Genomic DNA, 23,777 nt, shown 5'->3' with positions numbered 1-23,777 from the left:
TCACCATCATTTGGTGTGAAAAGTACTTCTGAATACGAAACTCAATTATTCTACCTCTCCCCTTTCAAGTCATTATACTGCAGAAAATGGCCTCAGATCCTAGAAACTGTAGAAAGGACTAAGAAAGCACAACAACAAAAACCATTTCATTTCAAATTACAATTTATGATTACAGCTCATTTATATTTACAGTACAATATAAAAAACACCAATGGCATTTCACACAGTCGAGGGTACGCCCAGAGAAAACCAATGCCCACATAGGGTCAGCAGTTAAAACATGTAAAAACAAAATTTGAGTACAAAAACAAGGTCATACAGGGATCGTTGACATTAGGGCTCCGCTACCCAACCACGACATTATACGACAGGTTTGGGCCTGTGTTTTCCCCCATAAAATAACTAGGGTATATGGATCACTAACATGATTTAAGCTGGGCCACTTGCTCGTGCTCTGCTAAGCATTAGTCATAGACTAAAGTCATAACATTGTGTCAGACATGCTTCAACCGAAAATAAAGACCGAAGAGATTTATTTCACAGAAAATACAATGTTCCTTGAGTTGGAGTATAGAGTGACAAAAGTACTTAACATGTCTTGATCATTGAGCAGAGAAGCTTAAGTGGAGCTGCTGCTGTGGATATTCACACAGAGTGCATGTAGAGCCAGCTGCCTGTGTCCAGGGACTGAGTGACAGATAGAAATAGCTAATGGATATAGTAACAGAGGATGTTACTTCTGATTTCGGGTAGGGCCGGGTTTTAAATTTGGAAGCAGCAATCGGGCCTGGGTAGGGTAAAGGCCTGAAAGTCCCGGGTATGGGTAGACTGAATGTCACAGGCATGTGTAGAGCCTGAATGGCTCTAGCTTAAAATTCATACCCGTGCAGGGCTCTAGTTGAGATGTCACAACCGTATGATCATAAGACTAGCCCCTTATGATTATCCATTTGTGGCCATTCTGGACAGATTAACAAAACAAAAAATATTATACTCAGTTCTTGCCCAGCCTGCTGCCTCTTCAGCACCTGCTGCATCTGTAGGATAAATATCTGCAGGCACTCATTCTGACCCTCGCGTTCTATGGTCCTTTCATTGTCCATAAGCTCTTCACTCCACTTCTGCATCCTTCTTCTTCTTCTTCTTTTTTTTCTTGGCACTCTCGCCCACCTGCGCATAAGGAGATTTGTTATGCTTTGGGTAAATGTTGAAAGCAATTCAAAGTTCTAAGTGAAAATCCTCTCTGCAGTTTAAGTGCATGTTGGCTGTAGCGACTTGCTAACAAAGTAGATGTGGAGAATGTAAGGAACCAACATGACCGGATGCTCACATGCTCGAAAGACTCACACCCCCAATAATGTAGCAGACTGACTCCCTCTGAAGCCACAGGCAGGTTGGAAAGGGATAACTGTCTGCACTAGTAGGCATGGCACATTATTAACTCACTGTACATTACAAGTATAGTTACTGAGAAACTACAGCTGAAAAACATGAGGTCAGTATGTCCCTTGCAACGACCAGAATTTCTCTAGCCACAAGGTTATACAGCTGGCCAGCAGCAGACACCCACCTCTCCTTCTGTCTCTGCTGCTGGCTCCGCCTCCTCTGCTGCTGTCTCCTCTAGTTTTTGCTTTTTTTCCTTCTTTTTCTTCTTCTTCTCCTTCTTGGGGACTTCTGCCGAAGGAGTGGAAGGTGCAGAGGCTGCCGCAGCATCACTATCGCTGTCTTCCCTCTTCCTCTGAAAGATTGAGAAATTGTCATTTAGTCCATCTCATGAGCTTAATTTATGTGGAATAAACTGCTTATTTGTCATGTGCCAATACCACAGGAAGTTGGGGGCACCTTAATTGGCGACAACGGGGTCGTGGTAATGACTGGAGCGGAATTAGTGGAAGATGTCAAACACATGGTTTCCAGGTTTTTGATGCCATTCCATTCTAGCCATTATTATGAGCCGTTCTCCCCTCAGCATCCTCCTGTGGCCATCAATACCAGAGTATAAACCTAGGTTAGCATACCTTTGCGTCCCCATTGCCGGTTTCTTCAGCCTTGGGCTTGGACGCACTGAAAATGAGAAGGCAACATGTCTCACTGTTTCAGACGCATTCCTTATTTAATTTACAAATGCACCTACACCCACAAACTAGTCACCAAGTTCCTCACAAGTTGGGAAATAATAGCTATGCATGTTCACACAGTTCAGCTGCCAGACATGCAGAATGGATGACCAGACCTCTGCTGAGCTATGAGAGTTGATGTTGCAGACTGACTCCCTCAGAGACCACGGGGCAGACCAGAAAGGGATAACCGTCTGCTGACTAGAATCAGAACATGTAGGTTTCAACACCACTGCTCCATCAAGCGCCTATTAGACTGGCTTCACACCTGTAATCTACGTAACCATCCTTCCAGTCTGATGGAGTGCTGTCGTTGGCTTTGCCGCGTTTGTCCAGCAGACCCTTCTGGATCATCATCTTCTTCTGGCTGGCCTGTTCATTACAAATCAGAATCTTACTAGTAAGAAGAATAACAATGTGCACTAAAAGCATAAAGTTGTAAAATGGGAAGACTTCCAAAAGCTTGCACAAGAGGTGATACCTTGGGCCCCAAGCCCCACTTGCGGGGGTAGGTGTCGCGTTCCATGATGACCCTCTTGATCTTGGCCACGACACCGTGGTCACACGTGGAGATCACTGCAGTAGTCATGAGGGCAGTAGCTGAAAAATCAAAGGGGGGAAACTTGAGACACGAACATAAAACATGTATATGGAGAATGTGGTTTTTCAAAGCCATCAGTCAAGGGTGATAGATAATAGGTCATCTTTGCACAAAGCGCTAATGCCGCCTATGAGATCATCATGTGGCCTTTTGAAAAACCTTCCAATTGCTTCGCAGAACAGCATATTTCTATTGCTCACCTATACAAATGGCCTCTCCTTTGGTCGTTATCACCACAATATCTTGGTTCATCTCGATGCCATCCTCATATCGTAGGACACCAGGCAACATTATCTTCGCTCCATAGCAGATCGCATTCACCTGGGGAGCAAATAAACCACACAGTTTATTTAAAGACATGTTCAGTCCTCTAAACAAGGTCAGTTTGAAAATAACACCCAGACTATCAATTAAAGGCCGAAATCAATAACTCACTGCACTGTCTTTCATGACCAAACGTTTGTGCGACACCAGAAGCTTCTCCAGTGGGTAGATGACTCTGCGCAGATACGTCTCGTCCTTGTTGTGGTCATACTGCCACTGAGCATCCAGCACATCGTGCATGGTCACCAGGTTGTCCTGCAGAGAACAAGTTCCAACATTGAATGAGTCTAAAATACACGACACAAACAGAACACAGGCCTAAATATCATTTCCATAACATGTTGGCTAGAGTGGAATCAAGTGGCTGGGCATGTCTACTTCCTACTCAGAGCCACTATGCCATTTCTGTGCCAATTAATAATTACCAGGACTGGGGAGAGGCCCAGAGCTGAACTCAACACTTTGGACTTCAATTTAACCACTGACAAAACACAGCCAAAGGATTGAGAAAGAGGTGACTCACCCTCTCTCCCAGAACACCAGAGCGAACTCTCCTCAGCTCCTGCATCTGACCACCAACACCCAGGAGGAGCCCCAGGTGGACACACAGGGTCCTGATGTAGGTCCCAGCCTCACAGCTCACCCAGAAAATACCTGCAACAAGCACGGGTAGTTTATTGTCTCTATGCTAGCAGCTTCTAGTTTAATGATATTGAATTGTAATTTCATGTATTAAAAGTACTGCATTCCCCCCGAGCATGAGAAAATAATGCATTAGATTCCATACCCAATCTCCTCTCTGGGTCATACTCAATGAGTTTGCTTTCATAAACGGTCCTAACTCTCAACTGGCGCTTAACGGCTGCGATGAGAGGTGGTCGCTGGAACAAAGCACCCGTGAGGGTTTCAATTCCCTAAAAATAAAATAAAAAGAAGCGTTGGATTAACCATGATCTCCCACAACACAGGTATATCACCCATTTCCTTTCTAATGTGTGATCAGGTGTGTCAACTCGTCTTGGTTATCGCAGGGCCCTCCAGTCCTGCCCCCGTCTCTAGCATGAGCTGCCCCAGTAGAACACTGAGGTGGCCGAGTGGAGCCAGGGACACAGCAGACACTCATGGCTAAAACAGACATGAACACCACAGAGAAAGCAGGACCCTAGCAAGCACTCAGAGAATGGATAAACACGTTCATCATCTCACATCCATGTCAAAAACCTTCATATGAAAAAGTACAATTTTACAGTTAAACGCTGAGCCATGCTAAGATAAGACAAACTCTATTAACAAGTTAACTTACCCTAGCAAGTGTGTGCTCATTCTCAATAGCATTGTGCAGCCGAACAATTCCCACATACTCTTTGCCTGAAACAGACGGCAGAAGAGTAGTAAGGAGTGGCCAATCTTAATGTGTTTACATAACCAGCAGGAGGTAAACAGTCAGAGCAGGAAGGGGTTGGGTTTACAAGGTGACTCACCTGCACTCTGCTGGGACTTGACCAGTCGTGTGGCTCTGTCCACACACACAATGAGGCAGCCTGTCACTTTGGGGTCCAGGGTGCCACTGTGGCCAGTCTTCTCCACTCGCAGGATACGTCGGATCCAGGCCACCACCTCATGAGAGGAGGGATTTGCAGGCTTGTCCAAGTTGATGAAGCCTGTCCTGCACATCACATGGATTGACATGGGGTTAGAGAAGAGGAGCAAAATGAAATCACAGACAAGACAGCAATACTTTCAAATGCATCCATGTAGAGCCATCAGACAGGGGTGATAGATAAGAAGTCATCTTTGCACTTAGTGCTAGTGCAATCTATTTACATTCATCATGTGGCTTCATAAAAAATTTGACAGAGAAGAATTAAGGCCCAAGGGTTACCGAACATAATCCTGAATGTTCCTCTTCAAAGGGTTCGAGCCATTTGGCAAAGGTGTGTAGTGAGCTGTCCTGATGTTGAGTTTGTCAAAATTCTGCAAAACAATGAGTTAGAAATTAAACAAACTAATTGTAGTTACAAATAACTAAAAGTAACCGCAAAGGGACGTGCATGTGATCAGGAGTTTACGCTCGTCTTAGTTGTAGCCGGGCCCTTGACACATGCACCAGCACACCTGCCCCCAACAGTTACCCCAGTAGAACACTGGGGACAAAAGCATAGAGTCAGGCCGCTGAACCCCCCGAGTCAAGAACAGACATAGGAGGCTGCAATGCCAGGGCCCAGCAGCACTCAGCGAATGGATAAACAAGTTCATCACTTCAGATACAGCATCCTGCTTCTACAGATAGATGACAAGCACAAAGAAAACTCACTTTCAACAGCAATGGCCACTGAGATGTGTCCAGGCTGGCAACTTTGGACTCTGGTTTGATGAGGAAATCACCACTCTCCTGAATATCCTGTAAAAAAATATATATTTAGGAAAATTTACACCACCATTTTCATACCATTTGAATCTACAACAGTGAGAAGCTTTTAGCCAATTGGAGCATAACACTTATAATAAGGACTTACCCCAACTTCATCAGTAACTGTCTTTTCCTTCTTCTTCTTCTGTTTTTTGGCAGAGTTCACTTGAAAGCAAAAACAAAGGGATACATATGTTACTACCCACTACATTTTTCGTTCCATGGCATGACGTTTATCTACAGGGGAGGATCCCCCGTTTTCAGAGGTGGTGGTTGATAACTAAGTTAGATCTCACCTCCATACGCATACTATTATTGTGAGCTATTTCAGACAACAAAGAAATCGGTATATGAAGAGTAAGAATTATCCGTAGTTCCAAGTCATCCATCATTGGAAGCCCACATTGGATTTGATAAGGCGCACCCACGTGGCCGACACGGCCTGCACGTGGTAAAAAAAAAAATCGGCCTTTACTGCCAATTTTACCAAACGAGGTACTATGCCAGCGGTCACAGCAACTTGTATATCTACAAACAGCCACATAACTCGGATATGACAAATTAACTAGCTAGTTAACTGAAAATAGTTTATATTAATCTACTTGCAACTTACTACGGTTAGCTACTTATTACGACTTGCTAAGCTAACTAAAGTTAGCTGGCCATTTTGCTGACAAAATTCGGCAAGGTTGCAAAACCATCTGGGTGCATACGCAGGTAAATAAATATGCCATAGACCTAGCTAGTTGGATAATCACACGGTTTACACTAGATCAGCAAAGGCTATTGCGAACGTGGCCGCCTATTTGATCATGCCTCCATGTTGAGAGTGCTGCTAAAAACATGTAACAATTTCCAAGTAAATAAACATCGTAACTAGCTACACATCCTTCACACACCTCACATTGCATAGCACTTGTAGCTAGCTATATAAATAGTAACGTTAGGCAATGCAAAGACTGGCTGCAGACCACTTACTTTCAACGTCCGCCATCTTCGGTGTGCAATGAGACTGAGGGGGACACGTGTGTTCAATGCGCATGACTTTTCAGGAAAAAGCGCTACCTCCCAACCAAGCAACGCGATAGTTCATTCTAGAATCACCCGAACGAAAAAAAAATATATATATATTTATTTCACCTTTATTTAACCAGGTAGGCAAGTTGAGAACAAGTTCTCATTTACAATTGCGACCTGGCCAAGATAAACAAAGCAGTTCGACACATACAACACAGAGTTGTTGGAGTAAAACAAACAAACAGTCAATAATACAGTAGAAAAATAAGTCTATAAACAATGTGAGCAAGTGAGGTGAAATAAGGGAGGTGAAGGCAAAAAAAAGGCCGTGGTGGCGAAGTAAATACAATATAGCAAGTAGATTTGCAGATTTGCAAATGGTAGATGGTAGATTTGCAGTGGAAGAATGTGCAAAGAAGAGATAGAAATAATGGGGTGCAAAGGAGCAAAATAAATACAGTAGGGAAAGAGGTTGTTTGGGCTAAATTATAGATGGGCTATGTACAGGTGCAGTAATATGTGAGCTGCTCTGACAGCTGGTGCTTAAAGCTAGTGAGGGAGATAAGGGTTTCCAGTATCAGAGATTTTTGTAGTTCGTTCCAGTCATTGGCAGCAGAGAACTGGAAGGAGAGGTGGCCAAAGGAAGAATTGGTTTTGGGGGTGACCAGAGAGATATACCTGCTGGAGCGCGTGCTACAGGTGGGTGCTGCTATGGTCACCAGCGAGCTGAGATAAGGGGGGACTTTACCTAGCATGGTCCTGTAGATGACCTGGAGCCAGTGGGTTGGGCGACAAGTATGAAGCGAGGGCCAGCCAACGAGAGAGTACATGTCGCAGTGGTGGGTAGTATATGGGGCTTTGGTGACAAAACGGATGGCACTGTGAAAGACTGCATCCAATTTATTGAGTAGGGTATTGGAGGCTATTTTGTAAATGACATCACCAAAGTCGAGGATTGTTAGGATGGTCCGTTTTACAGGCAAGGCCGTATTCATTGACCAGGCAAGGCAATCATTTGAGAAACCAAGGCTGTCGAGTCTGCCGATGAGGATGTGGTGATTGACAGAGTCGAAAGCCTTGGCCAGGTCAATGAATACGGCTGCACAGTATTGTTTCTTATCGATGGTGGTTAAGATATCGTTTAGGACCTTGAGCGTGGCTGAGGTGCACCCATGACCAGCTCTGAAACCAGATTGCATAGCGAAGAAGGTATGGTGGGATTCGAAATGGCCGGTAATCTGTTTGTTGACTTGGCTTTCGAAGACCTTAGAAAGGCAGGGTAGGATAGATATAGGTCTGTAGTAGTTTGGGTCAAGAGTGTCCCCCCCTTTGAAGAGGGGGATGGCCGCAGCTGCTTTCCAATCTTTGGGAATCTCAGACGACACGAAAGAGAGGTTGAACAGGCTAGTAATAGGGGTGGCAACAATTTCAGCAGAAAATTTTAGAAAGAAAGGGTCCAGATTATCTAGTCCGGCTGATTTGTAGGGGTCCAGATTTTGCAGCTCTTTCAGAACATCAGCTGACTGGATTTGGGAGAAGGAGAAATGGGGAAGGCTTGGGCGAGTAGCTATGGGGGGTGCAGTGCTGTTGACCGGGGTAGGGGTAGCCAGGTGGAAAGCATGGCCAGCCGTAGAAAAATACTTATTGAAATTCTCAATTATAGTGGATTTATCAGTGATGATAGTGTTTCCTATCTTCAATGCAGTGGGCAGCTGGGAGGAGGTGTTCTTATTCTCTATAGACTTTACAGTGTCCCAGAACTTTTTTGAGTTTGTGTTGCAGGAAGCAAATTTCTGCTTGAAAAAGCTGGCCTTGGCTTTTCTAACTGCCTGTGTATATTGGTTTCTAGCTTCCCTGAAAAGTTGCATATCACGGGGGCTGTTCGATGCTAATGCAGAACGCCATAGGATGTTTTTGTTGTAGTTAAGGGCAGTCAGGTCTGGAGAGAACCAAGGGCTATATCTGTTCCTGGTTCTACATTTCTTGAATGGGGCATGCTTATTTAAAATGGTGAGGAAGGCATTCTTAAAAAATAACCAGGCATCCTCTACTGACGGGATGAGATCAATATCCTTCCAGGATACCCCGGCCAGGTTGATTAGAAAGGCCTGCTCGCTGAAGTGTTTCAGGGAGCCTTTGACAGTGATGAGTGGAGGTCGTTTGACCGCTGACCCATTACAGATGCAAGCAATGAGGCAGTGATCGCTGAGATCTTGGTTGAAAACAGCAGAGGTGTATTTAGAGGGCAAGTTGGTTAGGATGATATCTATGAGCGTGCCCGTGTTTACGGCTTTGGGGTGGTACCTGGTAGGTTCATTGATAATTTGTGTGAGATTGAGTGCATCAAGCTTAGATTGTAGGATGGCTGGGGTGTTAAGCATGTTCCAGTTTAGGTCGCCTAGCAGCACGAGCTCTGAAGATAGATGGGGGGCAATCAGTTCACATATGGTGTCCAGAGCATAGCTGGGGGCAGAGGGTGGTCTATAGCAGGCGGCAATGGTGAGAGACTTGTTTTTAGAGAGGTGGATTTTTTAAAGTAGAAGTTCAAATTGTTTGGGTACAGACCTGGATAGTTGGACAGAACTCTGCAGGCTATCTTTGCAGTAGATTGCAACACCGCCCCCTTTGGCCATTCTATCTTGTCTGAAAATGTTGTAGTTAGGGATGAAAATTTCAGAATTCTTGGTGGTCTTCCTAAGCCAGGATTCAGACACGGCTAGAACATCTGGGTTGGCAGAGTGTGCTAAAGCAGTGCAAACGTAGGGAGGAGGCTTCTAATGTTAACATGCATGAAACCAAGGCTATTATAAATGAACATTAAAGTTTAACTAATTAGAGTTAAACATTTTGTGATAACATGACCCCATTAAACTATAAAAGAATGCATGACACTCATAAAAAAATAACTAATCTGTATTTTCGTTTGATGCTGGACATGTTTTAATGCATGTCAGTCTGTCTGTGCATGACAAAAAAAAGCCACCCAATAGAAATCAAATCAAATTTTATTTGTCACATACACATGGTTTGCAGATGTTAATGCGAGTGTAGCGAAATGCTTGTGCTTCTAGTTCCGACAATGCAGTAATAACCAACGAGTAATCTAACCTAACAATTTCACAACAACTACCTTAAACACACAAGTGTAAAGGGATGAAGAATATGTACATAAAAATATATGAATGAGTGATGGTACAGAAGGGCAAAGGCAAGATGCAGTAGATGGTATCGAGTACAGTAAATACATATGAGTTGAGTAATGTAGGGTATGTAAACATTATATTAAGTGGCATTGTTTAAAGTGGCTAGTGATACAGTATGTTGGCAGCAGCCACTCAATGTTAGTGGTGGCTGTTTAACAGTCTGATGGCCCTGAGATAGAAGCTGTTTTTCAGTCTCTCGGTCCCTGCTTTGTTGCACCTGTACTGACCTTGCCTTCTGGATGATAGCGGGGTGAACAGGCAGTGGCTCGGGTGGTTGTTGTCCTTGATTATCTTTATGGCCTTCCTGTGACATCGGGTGGTGTAGGTGTCCTGGAGGGCAGGTAGTTTGCCCCCGGTGATGCGTTGTGCAGACCTCACTACCCTCTGGAGAGCCTTACGGTTGTGGGCGGAGCAGTTGCCGTACCAGGCGGTGATAGAGCCCGACAGGATTGTGCATCTGTAAAAGTTTGTGAGTGCTTTTGGTGACAAGCCAAATTTCTTCAGCCTCCTGAGGTTGAAGAGGCGCTGCTGCGCCTTCTTCACCACTCTGTCTGTGTGGGTGGACCAATTCAGTTTGTCCATGATGTGTACGCCGAGGAACTTAAACCTTACTACCCTCTCCACTACTGTCCAGTCAATGTGGATAGGGGGGTGCTCCCTCTGCTGTTTCCTGAAGTCCACGATCAACTCCTTTGTTTAGTTGACGTTGAGTGTGAGGTTATTTTCCTGACACCACACTCCGAGGGCCCTCACCTCCTCCCTGTAGGCCGTCTCGTCGTTGTTGGTAATCAAGCCTACCACTGTAGTGTCATCTGCAAACTTGATGATTGAGTTGGAGGCGTGCATAGTCACGCAGTCGTGGGTGAACAGGGAGTACAGGAGAGGGCTGAGAACGCACCCTTGTGGGGCCCCAGTGTTGAGGTTCAGCGGGGTGGAGATGTTGTTACCTACCCTCACCACCTGGGGGCGGCCCGTCAGGAAGTCCAGTACCCAGTTGCACAGGGAGGGGTCGAGACACAGGGTCTCGAGATTGATGACGAGTTTGGAGGGTACTATGGTGTTAAATGCTGAGCTGTAGTCGATGAACAGCATTCTCACATACGTATTCCTCTTGTCCAGATGGGTTAGGGCAGTGTGCAGTGTGGTTGCGATTGCGTCGTCTGTGGACCTATTGGGGCGGTAAGCAAATTGGAGTGGGTCTAGGGTGTCAGGTAGGGTGGAGGTGATATGGTCCTTGACTAGTCTCTCAAAGCACTTCATGATTACAGAAGTGAGTGCTACGGGGTGGTAGTCATTTAGCTCAGTTACCTTAGGCTTTTTGGGAACAGGAACAATGGTGGCCCTCTTGAAGCATGTGGGAACAGCAGACTGGGATAAGGGTTGATTATTCAATCAAATCAAGAAAAAAGGTATTGAGAAAGGCAAAAGTTCCTAAATACATGAATCAAAAATTAAATGTCTGGTAAAAGTGCTATGTAGTGATGTAGACATACTAAAATATTTTAAGATTAGAAACTAATCCCTAAAACAAAGCCAATATGTTAAACACCTCAATATGTTAAGTTCCAGTTCAAAAGTTGATTGTTGTTCTAACAAGAGCATATGCATGCATAATGCAGATCACAGTCCATGTTCTTGACTTAAACACTTAAATAGTCAAAGACTCCAGTCACCCATAGACTGTTCTCTATGCTACCGCACGGCAAACGGTACTGGAACGCCAAGTCTAGGATCAAAAGGCTCCTTAACAGCTTCTACCCCCAAGCCATAGACTGTTGAACAATTTATCAAATGGCCACCCAGACTATTTACATTGACCACCACCCCCCCTTTGTTTTTACACTGCTGCTACTCACTGTTAGTTATCTATGCAGAGTCACTTTACAAATGACCTCGACTAACCTGTACCCCCACACGTTGACCCGGTACCGGTTCTCCCTGTACATAGCCTCGTTGTTGTTATGTAAATATCTTGTGTTACTTTTTGATTACATTTTTTTACTTTATTTAGTAAATATTTTCTTAACTCTATTTCTTGAACTGCATTGATGGTTAAGGGCTTGTTGTATTCGGCACCTGTGATTTTTTTTTTTTGATTTGATAATATTGTATTCTGAAGAAGCAGGGCTACAGCTTTTATCTCCAAAATACTGGAGCTTTTGGCTGGAAGTGTTGAAGACTCTTCTTCACTCAGGCCTGCAGACCCAGGGAGCGGGCAGTGTTCAAGGCGTCGTCTCTGGTCAGGTAGCAGCCACACAGTTGCCGCAGGCCTGTGAAGGACTCCCGACCATGCATGACACGCCAGTTATCAATGAAGAGAACCTACCAGAAAAAGAGGGAACATACTTTATTGTTTGTGTACGATTTTGTAGGACTTTACCCATCCCCTGAACCCCAATCCTGGTTCCAGAATGTCCCCACCCCCCTCTTATATCAACATGTAGTGATTCATCTTTTCTGTCTAGATCAATGAAAAGGCATCTCTTTTTCCTTACCTTTCCAGGCTTCAGTTTGACCCACAACTCATTCTCTGGCTTCCTCATCTCTGTGGTCAACTCTCTGTGAGCCACATACCATCGCTTGACAACGTCATGGGGGATAGTGTTTATGACTGCCCGGTCGTAGTTATTGTATCTGTGAGAGAGGCGACCAAGCAGGAGGTGATACCATATTAATCCTCAATATCAGATTAAATATTCATAACATTGATCTCAAAGGATCTAGCTCTGGATTAACAAGTGTTACGCTGTATGCACTATTATTTTTATTATGAGCAACAGATCCTGAGCTTTCCACAAAGAACCCACCGAAGGGACTTAATTCATATTGATGGGTGTAGCATTTCTCAAAGGTGTACAACATTGTGAATTAATAGCTAACAAATACTGGTTAGAGGTTGTATGGCCTATGATGACAATGGAAGATATGTTTAAAGCAAGATATTCAGGGAGACATTCACATCTCAAATGAAAACAGACTGGTCATACCGGATCATGAACACCTCATTGTTCCAGGGATACACGTTGAGCACAGGGCCAATGCCTATCATGTGGTTGCGGTGGTCGCTGACATTTTCAATGTACTCATGCTTGATAGGCACCCGTGCTAGCAGCTCAAAGTTGTCAGGTGTCTTCTGGAGCACTTGGTCTGCAGAATAGAATCCATCCACAAGTAGTGTTCTTCCTCCCGTTCCCTCGTGTTTAAGGCAATGGAACACTTGGATCCTGTAATTCAAAGTCAATGGCATCAAAGTAAGTCACGTGATGTCATGAAATGCCCAATAGATGGCGTATTGCCCTGTCATTTCATGGGACACCAAGGTGGAGTCTATCACAGTATATCTTGTTTTATCAAGATTCAAGAAATCTGTGCCATAGCAATGTGCATCTGGCTTGCATCTTATCAGTTAAAAAAGCCATAAACCGGTGATGAAACAGTGTCAAACTGCAGCTTCCAAAAGGAATGGCCTGTTTCACAATGCTGAACCTGTTGTTACAACTGTCCATTTTACTAACAATATACACTGCTCAAAAAAATAAAGGGAACACTTAAAAAACACAATGTAACTCCAAGTCAATCACACTTCTGTGAAATCAAACTGTCCACTTAGGAAGCAACACTGATTGACATTTGTGGCCTGCTGGAGGTCATTTTGCAGGGCGCTGGCAGTGCACCTCCTTGCACAAAGTCGGAGGTAGCGGTCCTGCTGCTGGGTTGTTGCCCTCCTACGGCCTCCTCCACGTCTCCTGATGTACTGGCCTGTCTCCTGGTAGCGCCTGCATGCTCTGGACACTACGCTGACAGACACAGCAAACCTTCTTGCCACAGTTTGCATTGATGTGCCATCCTGGATGAACTGCACTACCTGAGCCACTTGTGTGGGTTGTAGACTCCGTCTCATGCTACCACTAGAGTGAGAGCACCGCCAGCATTCAAAAGTGACCAAAACATCAGCCAGGAAGCATAGGAACTGAGAAGTGGTCTGTGGTCACCACCTGCAGAATCACTCCTGTTTTGGGGGGTGTCTTGCTAATTGCCTATAATTTCCACCTTTTGTCTATTCCATTTGCACAACAGCATGTGAAATGTATTGTCAATCAGTGTTGCTTCCTAAGTGGACAGTTTGATTTCACAGAAGTGTGATTGACTTGGAGTTACATTGTGTTGTTTAAGTGTTCCCTTTATTTTTTTGAGCAGTGTATATTCCATTTAGCAGACGCTTTTATCCTAAGCGACTTACAGTCATGCGTGCATACATTTAAAGTATGGGTGGGCCCGGGAATCGAACCCACTATCCTGGCGTAGCAAGCGCCATGCTCTCCCAACTCAGCTACAGAGGACCACATCATTGTAATCACCGAACACAATAACCTACATAGATGTCTAACGTGTCTGCATCTGAAGAGGAATCTCAACCTAACCAAGATACAGATCAGCATGTGTGCTGCGTGCTAAATTGACCTGCCATGATAACTCAAACAATTAACACCCATTCGTGTGTGAACATCTTCTGAATACATACCCACAAGGTTCCTGAAAGTATGAGGTGTCTGTGTGACGGTCCAGGGCCAGTTTGGTGTAGGCAGTGTCTCCTCGGGAGAAATCTGAAGTGAAGTTCCACATCTTGCCATACATAGTCTCCCTAATAGGAAACAGGAATGAAAACATAAAGTGCAGTCTTCCGTCTCAAAAATAATATCGACATTATACAAGAACAATTCAAACAGGTTTATAATGGAAACTTTACTCCAAATAGTTATCTTTTGTTTCTCTGGGGTATCAGAGATGGGATTAGTGTGCTGGTTCAGGCATTGGAACGGCTATGGAGTCCTTTATGAACCTGGTGGATTAATGAGAAGGCAGTACCACTACTCTCTCTTCTCCTCTTTCAAATCCAACAAATCCACACTCCATTCTAAGTGCTGAGAAAAGTTTGTTGTGCATGTTCACTTGGCAAATGTATCAAGGGCTTGTTGTTAAGGAAACCAACATCTTCCCTGTAGCAGGTAGCCTAGTGGTTACAGCGTTGGGCTAGTAACTGAAACGTAAGCTAGATTGAATCCCCGAACTGACAAATTAAAAATCTGTCATTCTGCCCCTGAACAATGCAGTTAACCCACTGTTCCTAGGCCATCATTGTAAATAATAACTTGTTCTTAACTGACTTGCCTAGTTAAACAAAGGTCAAATAAATTTGTTTAAAAAAGCACTGTTGCTTTGTAACACAAGCATTGTAACAAGCTAACACATTAAATAATCTCCCATTCTAAAACCATTTCTGTTTGTATGTATTGTGGTGGGTGGTATGCAGCTACTTTTAAGACCCCTGAACACCCCATTCTCATTCCCTAAGAGGCCAGTACCTGATGAGGCTGACTCTCTGGGTAACCGTCTCTGTGGCCTCAACAGTTGGTGGGACACCCTCCACAAAAGCAATGCCATACAGCAGAAAGTTTCTGAGGAACTTCTTCAGTTCATCATCACAGGTCATAAACTTGTCCCAATTGGCAGAGGGCACCTTGGCATTGGCATAGATGTCAGAGTTCCAGATGATGCGTGGCTGCATGGCACTCTGCTTCTGTCCCTCATAGCTGTTCTGAGCCAGCCAACTCAGGTTGTACTTTGTCACATGACCATCAGGCCCTGCGGTACACAAATCAAAGACAATTCCTTTTAATATACATCCAATAACTGTTCAAAAGAATGATGAGTAGGAATAGGTGCATATATCACAGTGCTGCCAAAAAGAAAATGGGCTGAAATAAAAAACATGACTGGCAATGGACTTAGAGTTTTTGACGACATCAAACAGACCTAGATATACAACCTCAAATGAAATGACTGATTGTAACTTAATGGTTACAGTGTAAAATAAATCATATGGTAGCAATGTCTGCCATTTCTACAGTATGTCATTATAGCCTTTTACAAGGGGCAAAGGTCTCCCTGAACAATGCAGTAACTATCTCAGGTTTGGCAGTAGTCAAGTTCCAGGCTACTTCACAATGTGGGCTTCTCTTAGTTGAGAAAAGCAATCTTCAAACCAAGACTTACATGTGAGGAAGAGATTCTCATCATCCACCCTGGTGTTGGCAGGACATATGTTCAGCTCCACATGTGATGTATCTAGGTTCCTCTGGTTGGTCTTGCTGTTGTAGCAGGAGGCAGAGCGGCAATGATCCCGTAGCCACACGTAGTCCAAGTGCATCACAAGTCCTCCATAGCTGAGCTCTGAAGATTCAAATGTTAGATTTATAAGTAAATATTAGCGTATAATATGGAAACTGGCCTAGTCAAGTGTCAGGTCCAGACACTGTTCTAACCAATATACCAGATTAAAGTCCAACATTGGAACGAGTACACCCCCATTCTCATTGACAATGCTGTAATGGAGCAGGTTGAGAGCTTCAAGTTCCTTGGTGTCCACATCACCAACAAACTAGAATGGTCCAAACACACCAAGACAGTCGTGAAGAGGGCACGACAAAGCCTATTCCCCCCTCAGGAAACTAAAAAGATTTGGCATGGGTCCTGAGATCCACAAAAGGTTCTACAGCTGCAACATCGAGAGCATCCTGACCGGTTGCATCACTGCCTGGTACGGCAATTGCTCGGCCTCTGACCGCAAGGCACTACAGAGGGTAGTGCGTACGGCCCAGTACATCACTGGGGCTAAGCTGCCTGCCATCCAGGACCTCTACATCAGGCGGTGTCAGAGGAAGTACCTAAAAATTGTCAAAGACCCCAGCCACCCCAGTCATAGACTGTTCTCTCTACTACCACATGGCAAGCGGTACCAGAGTGCCAAGTCTAGGAGAAAAAGGCTTCTCAACAGTTTTTACCCCCAAGCCATAAGACTCCTAAACAGGTAATCAAATGACTACCCGGACTATTTGCATTGTTTGCCACCCCCCCAACCCCTCTTTACACTACTGCTACTCTCTGTTCATCATATATGCATAGTCACTTTAACAATATCTACATGTACATATTACCTCAAATCAGCCTGACTTACCGGTGTATGTATGTAGCCTCACTACTTTTATAGCCTCGCTACTGTATATAGCCTCGCTACTGTTTTTCACTGTCTTTCTACTGTTGTTTTTATTTCTTTACTTACCTATTGTTCACCTAATACCTTTTTTGCACTATTGGTTAGAGCCTGTAAGTAAGCATTTCACTGTAAGGTCTACACCGGTTGTATTCGGCGCATGTGACAAATAAACTTTGATTTGAAAGTCCAACATTGGTTCTCAAGTAACACGAGGCTGAAAAGACTTGGCATGGGCTCTCAGATCCTCAAAAGTTTCTGCATCTGCACCATTGAGAGCATTATGACTGGCTGCATCAGCACTTGGTATGACAACTTGGCAAGGCGCTACAGAGGGTAGGTGCTACCGAGTACGTCAAATCAAATGTATTTATATAGCCCTTCGTACATCAGCTGATATCACAAAGTGCTGTACAGAAACCCAGCCTAAAACCCCAAACAGCAAGCAATGCAGGTGTAGAAGCACGGTGGCTAGGAAAAACTCCCTAGAAAGGCCAAAACCTAGGAAGAAACCTAGAGAGGAACCAGGCTATGGGGGGGGGGGGGGGGGGCAGTCCTCTTCTGGCTGTGCCGGGTGGAGATTATAACAGAACATGGCCAAGATGTTCAAATGTTCATAAATGACCAGCATGGTCAAATAATAATAATCACAGTAGGTGCAGCAAGTCAGCACCTCAGGAGTAAATGTCAGTTGGCTTTTCATAGCCGATCATTAAGAGTATCTCTACCGCTCCTGCGGTCTCTAGAGAGTTGAAAACAGCAGGTCTGGGACAGGTAGCACGTCCGTTGAACAGGTCAGGGTTCCATAGCCGCAGGCAGAACAGTTGAAACTGGAGCAGCAGCCCGGCCAGGTGGACTGGGGACAGCAGGGAGTCATCATGCCAGGTAGTCCTGACGCATGGTCCTAGGGCTCAGGTCCTCCGAGAGAGAGAAAGAAAGAGAGAAGGAGAGATTCAGAGAGAGCTTACTTAAATTCACACAGGACACCGGATAAGACAGGAGAAATACTCCAGATATAACAAACTGACCCTAGCCCCCCGACAAACTACTGCAGCATAAATACCGGAGGCTGAGACAGGAGTGGTCAGGAGACACTGTGGTCCCATCCGATGATACCCCCGGACAGGGCCAAACAGGAAGGATATAACCCCACCCACTTTGCCAAAGCACAGCCCCCACACCACTAGAGGGATATCTTCAACCACCAACTTTCCATCCTGAGACAAGGCCGAGTATAGCCCACAAAGATCTCCGCCACGGCACAAACCAAGGGGCCAACTATACATCACTGTAGCTGAGCTCCATGCCATCCAGACCCACTGGTATAGAGGCCATCATAGGCTGTTCTCTTTATAATCGCACGACAAGCGGTAGAGATGCACCAAGTCTGGACCAACAGGACCCTAAACAGCATCTACCCCCAAGCCATACGACTACATTGACCACTTTTCGAACAACCTTTTTTGACTCATCACATATAGTGCTGCTACTGTTTACTATCTGTCACTTTATTCTTAGTTATACTGAACACAAATATATACCTCAACATGTAAAGTGTTGGTCCCATGTTTTATGAGCTGAAATAAAAGATCCCAGAAATGTTCCATACTCAAAAAAAAACATATTTCTCTGAAATGTAGTGCATACATTTGTTTACATCCCTGTTAGTGAGATTTTTTCCTTTGCCAAGATAATCCATCTACCTGCCAGGTGTGGCATATTAAGAAGCTGATTAAACAGAATGATCATTACACAGGTGCACCTTGTGCTGGGGACAATAAAAGGCCACTAAAATGTGCAGTTTTGTCACAACAAAGGCACAGATGTCTCAAGTTTTGAGGGAGCGTGCAATCAGCCTGATGACTGCAGGAATGTCCACCAGAACTGTTGCCAGATAATTTAACGTAAATTTCTCTACCATAAGCCGCCTTCAACGTCATTTTGAGAATTTGCAGCACGTCCAACCGGCCTCACAGCCGCAGATCATGTGTAACCGCGCCAGCCCAGGACCGCCACATCTGGCTTCTTCACCTGCAGGATCGTCTGAGACCAGCCACCCGGACAGCTGGTGAAACTGAGGAGTATTTCTGTATGAAATAAATCCCTTTTGTGAGGAAAAAAACTCAACCTGATTGGCTGGGCCTGGTTCCCCTGTGGGTGGGCCTGGATCCCCTGTAAATGGGCCTGGCTCCCAAGTGGGTGGCCTATGCCCTCCTAGGCCCACCCATTGCTGCATCCCTGTCCAATCATGTGAAATCCATAGATTAGGGCCTAATTTATTTATTTAAATGGACTGATTTTCTTATATAAACTAACTCCATAAAATCATTGCGTGTATATTTTTGTTCAGTATATATGTATTTATCTACCCTTACCTCGTACCCCTGGTATATAGCCAAGTTATCGTTACTCATTGTGTATCTATTATGACGCGTTTTACTTTTTTATTATTTCTTTCTCTCTGCATTGTAACATGCTGACCAGACCGGACACGTCGCGTAAGCGAGCGTCACAAAATAAATTTAGAAATCCATGTTATTCAATTATTGCACCCACACTGCTTGCGCACACCAACAACCGTCTGCGATGCCAAGAGCTAAAATAGAACTCATTTATATTTCTGACGCAGATCCCACTGCAAGTCCTGCCTCTCCCATCTCCTCATTGGTTTATAGAAGCAGGTACCCACGTGCCATCTCATTTGTTATACCCACATGGGTGATTGAAAGACAAACTGTTTTGCCGGTCGTCGTGGTAATACTATGAAAGTTTAGATGCGATCACCATATAAGTTAAAAGATGAAAAAGCCTGGAAGGAGGAGAGATGACTACAAACGATTCGGTTGGCCGTTTATGTGTGGATTAATTGTCGGAGTAGAGGACCTTGTGCATTTCAGGTAAAATAACTCAATGTTTTTATCCCAGGACAAATTAGCTAGCAACAGCAAGCTAACTAAATAGGACAAATTAGCTAGCAAGTGCAAACTAACTAGCTAAATTGCCATACATGTTTAATGCTTTTCGACCTGTCCCCAAATTAATGTCATTGGTTGAGAGTTTGTTTTGATATTTTAACCTGCGTGTCGTGATCTCGTTTGCACGATAGCGCACGGGCGCAGCCGGTTTGGGTTCCGTGTTAGGAAGGGCCCGTAAGCACTTTCACTGATAGTCCACACCTGTTGTTTACGAAGTACGTGACGAATAAAATTGTATTTGATATGAACAAATTGAACTTCAATAACAAACACATGGGAAGCTAGAGCGAATTAAATGCCAAATAATCATAGCCTTTGGTAAAGGGAAGCGCAGATAAAAAACAATTGTCAAGACACTCACCAAGGCATTCTTCCTGAAGTTGCCAGTGACAACTCGTCGACTGTGGAGCAGCAGTATACTGCCAATACCTCACTTCATTCTGGGTCCGTATGAGGCGGGAGACCAAAGGAGCCTGTGTTTTCGAAATGGGTTGCAAATAGCCATGTAAACGGAAAAACACCCGAGCCAAAGACATTATCTGTTGATGTAGGAAAAAGGATACTGCTCTTGATAGTATCACCGATACTATCAAGTATTATATTGATAGTATTATATTTAATAAGCTTACGTATCGGCCACACGGCCTTCGTCAGAGCTTTAATGATTAAACAAAAAAATTGCGCCCTTATGTAGACATGGCCCCACCCACATCCTTTCTACACATCGAAGGGGGTTGGAGGCAAAGGAAAAACAAATAAGTGCTACCAAATATAACAATATGAATATTAATATAAATATTACAAAAGTGTATATATAAGGCGTATTGAACACGTCTGTAAAATCTCAATGAGGACATAGTAAGTTTTCATTAGTCACTGGGTACATCGTACGAAAAACGTCAGAATAATCTACAAGAGACACATATTTCATGTTCAAATTCACAACATAACATACATAGGCATTTCATCATTAAGTCCTTTAGGAAATATGGTCTGGAGGGTGAAAATCCAAAAACATTCTCTTTTACTCAGAGTATTATTAATATCTCCTCCCCTGTCTGATATCTTAACTTTCTCTATGCCACAAAATCTAAAGGTGGAAATGTCATGCTTCAGGTCATTGAAATGTACAGCGACTGGATAATCCCTGTCGTTTCTCCTGATTGAACTTTTATGTTCACTAATTCTCTGTTTGAGAGAGCGGTGGTTTTATCGACATAACAGAGCCCACATGGACATGTAATAATGTAAATAACATGGGTGGTGGAACACTAATAATGTCATTTATTTGGAACCGTTTTCCTGTGTGTGGGTGGCAGAAATATTCACATTTCATCATATTGTTGCACTGTGCGCATCCTCTGCATTTATAGTTACCATTTGGTAGAGGGCGTAAAAGAGTTTGGCTAATTTTCTTTTGTGGCTGGCAGTTGGCATGAACCAATTTATCGCGTAAATTGCGACCTCTCCTTTACACAATACGTGGTAGATATTTAAATTCAGCCGGCAAAGCTGGGTCCGATGATAAAATATGCCAGTGTTTCTTGACCACACTTCCCACTTTTCGCGAATTCAAAGTATATGTAGTTGTGAACATTACGGAGTGTTCTTTGGCTTTAGCGGGTCTTTTTTGTAGCAGTTCATCTCGTGTTTTTTCCAATGCCAAATTATGAGCTTCATCCACACATTGTGACGAATAGCCTCTTATTAGAAACCTAATGCGCATCTCCGCTGCTTTTTCAAGATAATCCTCTGTGGAGTGGCATATACGGCGCAGTCTAAAAAAATGGCTTCTTGGAAGTCCTCTTTTTAATGGCTCAGGGTGGAAGCTGTCACCCTGTAATAGGATTTCTGTCCGTTTCTTTTCTATACAGAGTTGTAAACAGGGTTCCATTTGATTTCTCAATCCACATATCGAGATAATGAACACGTTGAGTGTCACGTTCAATAGTGAATTTGAGATTAGGGTCAATGTCATTGAGTAGTGCCATAAAATCTGACAGTTCTTCTTCAGTTCCTTCCCATATACAAAAAATGTCGTCAATATATCGATACCACTTCAGGACTTTATTCAAAAATGGATTCTCGTTTTCATTATTAACAAAACGTTCTTCAAAAAGACCCCTCAATAACAAACACATCGGAAACTAGAGCGAATTAAATGCCAAATAATCATAGCCTTTGGTAAACGGAAGCGCAGATAAAAAACAATTGTCAAGACACTCACCAAGGCATTCTTCCTGAAGTTGCCAGTGACAACTCGTCGACTGTGGAGCAGCAGTATACTGCCAATACCTCACTTCATTCTGGGTCCGTATGAGGCGGGAGACCAAAGGAGCCTGTGTTTTCGATATGGGTTGCAAATAGCCATGTAAACGAAAAAACACCCGAGCCAAAAACATTATCTGTTGATGTAAAATTGGTTTAGATGGAACACTGGACAGGTGCACAATTATATACAGTAGTTGATGTGGATTATTCGCGTCAGAAAATGTCTCCTGCACAAATTATAATTTCCCTGAATTACTTAATTGCTTTGATTGAGAACAAATCAACTCGTATGGTTTGATAATCTGAGTATGCAATGCTCACAGAACAGATCTCGTGTGGATTCCAGTCAACTGTTGATAGCAGCACAGTGACTTGGCTGTAATTCAGATTTCGTGGACCTTCATCGGCTTCGATGAACACCTACAATGACAATCGCGGAGATTAATTATTAAACAAGTTTGCTCCATTTTTCAAGGTAGTTTATAGTTTTTGCTGGCTAGCGTTGCAGTATGGTAAACTTTGGCCTCGTACCTTGCTAACATTGACGCTGAGAACTGCTAGTATAGCAGCTATAAAACAGTTTGAGGTCACGTTCCTCTGCCTAGGCATTGCTGTCTCATGCCATATTTTACACTTTGATCACACCGACAGTGTATTTGTGCAAAATGGTATGCAGCATCATCTGGATGTACATTTACATTTACATTTAAGTCATTTAGCAGACGCTCTTATCCAGAGCGACTTACAAATTGGTGTACAACATACACCTTCTGCTACAATTTCTTTTAAGCCATCTGCGCATACAGCTTTACGCATACGTTCGACCACACAGAACCCACTGCCAATGCAATGCAAACACAGCGTTCCATTGGAAATGAAAGTACTTTTGGTGAACCAAAATGTATTAATACTGTCGGTGTGATTGAGGCGTTACAACACCTGGATGGATATTGTACATATCAACTAACCACATATTTTATATCAAACTGTCACTTGATGACTCAGTCAATGACGTGCCATGCAACAATTGGTTGATGCATGCTACGTCTGAGCAGGGGTACGCGACCTAACGCCTCAATCACATCGACAGTGAATTCTGCTCAAAATGGGACGCAGTATCATCTGAATATATGTAAAACAAAAGTTCAATATTCACTTTCTCATACCATTTCTGTGAGGCCATCCACGCATTCACCACCTTCCGGAGACACCTGAAACCCTACCTCTTTAAGGAATACCTAGGATAGGATAAAGTAATCCTTCTGACCCCCCCCCCCTAAAAGATTTAGATGCACTGTTGTAAAGTGGCTGTTCCACTGGATATCTTAAGGTGAATGCACCAATTTGTAAGTCGCTCTGGATAAGAGCGTCTGCTAAATGACTTAAATGTAAATGTAAATGTAGATGAATCCAACTTATGCACCACACCAGTCGAGGCTCTTCAGAGGAGGAAGGGGAGGACCATCCTCCTCACTGAATTTCAGAAAAATGAAAATAGTTAAACATTTAAAAAGTTATCCTTTTTAGATAAAACTATACAAAATATAATCACGTCACCAAATAATTGATTAAAACACACTATTTTGCAATGAAGGTCTACAGTAACCTCAACAGCACTCTGTGTGGTAGCACCATGGTGTAGCCGGAGGACAGGTAGTTTCCGTCCTCTTCTGGGTACATTGACTTCAATACAAAACCTAGGAACTTCATGGTTCTCACCCCCTTCCATAGACTTACAAAGTAATTATGACAAATTCCAGAGGATGTCCTCCAACCTATCAGATCTCTTGCAGCATGAACTGACATGT

The 23,777-nt window shown here is 43.7% G+C and overlaps 2 protein-coding genes and 4 non-coding genes across 8 annotated transcripts; all 6 read right to left on the bottom strand.

Moving 5' to 3' along the window:
- Positions 1-144: 144 nt before the first annotated feature.
- LOC129868871 (H/ACA ribonucleoprotein complex subunit DKC1-like) lies at positions 145-6,494 on the bottom strand. Its single transcript, XM_055943194.1, has 15 exons — positions 6,431-6,494; positions 5,559-5,617; positions 5,357-5,443; positions 4,925-5,016; positions 4,524-4,708; positions 4,346-4,410; positions 3,830-3,956; positions 3,566-3,696; positions 3,154-3,297; positions 2,919-3,039; positions 2,599-2,717; positions 2,386-2,489; positions 2,019-2,064; positions 1,571-1,738; positions 145-1,170 (listed from the first exon to the last, which is right to left on the bottom strand). Exons 1-15 carry the CDS (start codon positions 6,492-6,494, stop codon positions 1,111-1,113), a joined length of 1,572 nt encoding a protein of 523 aa, XP_055799169.1. The 3' UTR covers positions 145-1,110.
- On the bottom strand, positions 2,788-2,865 carry LOC129869138 (small nucleolar RNA SNORD83). Its single transcript, XR_008761860.1, has one exon. It is a non-coding gene; the product is annotated as a small nucleolar RNA SNORD83 (small nucleolar RNA).
- LOC129869149 (small nucleolar RNA SNORD17) lies at positions 4,038-4,248 on the bottom strand. The gene has a single exon (XR_008761869.1). It is a non-coding gene; the product is annotated as a small nucleolar RNA SNORD17 (small nucleolar RNA).
- LOC129869139 (small nucleolar RNA SNORD83) lies at positions 4,801-4,880 on the bottom strand. The gene has a single exon (XR_008761861.1). It is a non-coding gene; the product is annotated as a small nucleolar RNA SNORD83 (small nucleolar RNA).
- Positions 5,096-5,306, bottom strand: LOC129869148 (small nucleolar RNA SNORD17). The gene has a single exon (XR_008761868.1). It is a non-coding gene; the product is annotated as a small nucleolar RNA SNORD17 (small nucleolar RNA).
- Positions 6,495-9,456: 2,962 nt separating the features above from the next.
- Positions 9,457-22,367, bottom strand: LOC129868870 (trimethyllysine dioxygenase, mitochondrial-like). 3 transcript variants are annotated; one of them, XR_008761828.1, is made up of 8 exons: positions 20,060-22,337; positions 15,727-15,903; positions 15,036-15,315; positions 14,195-14,314; positions 12,660-12,896; positions 12,168-12,306; positions 10,981-11,994; positions 9,457-10,840 (listed from the first exon to the last, which is right to left on the bottom strand). XR_008761828.1 is itself a non-coding variant. In XM_055943193.1 (8 exons), the coding sequence occupies exons 2-8, from the start codon at positions 20,232-20,234 to the stop codon at positions 11,863-11,865; spliced, it is 1,260 nt and encodes a 419-aa protein (XP_055799168.1). In that variant the 5' UTR covers positions 20,235-22,103; positions 22,291-22,367; the 3' UTR covers positions 9,457-11,862. The 3 variants fall into 3 exon arrangements, 2 of the variants coding, with proteins under 2 accessions (XP_055799168.1, XP_055799167.1); XM_055943193.1 differs by having other exon boundaries at positions 9,457-11,994; positions 20,060-22,103; positions 22,291-22,367; XM_055943192.1 differs by having other exon boundaries at positions 9,457-11,994.
- Positions 22,368-23,777: the final 1,410 nt, after the last annotated feature.

Source organism: Salvelinus fontinalis, chromosome 13 (genome assembly GCF_029448725.1).
Source record: "Salvelinus fontinalis isolate EN_2023a chromosome 13, ASM2944872v1, whole genome shotgun sequence".
Classification (NCBI taxonomy): Eukaryota; Metazoa; Chordata; class Actinopteri; order Salmoniformes; family Salmonidae; genus Salvelinus; species Salvelinus fontinalis.
This window is presented reverse-complemented; position numbering and strand designations above follow the sequence as displayed.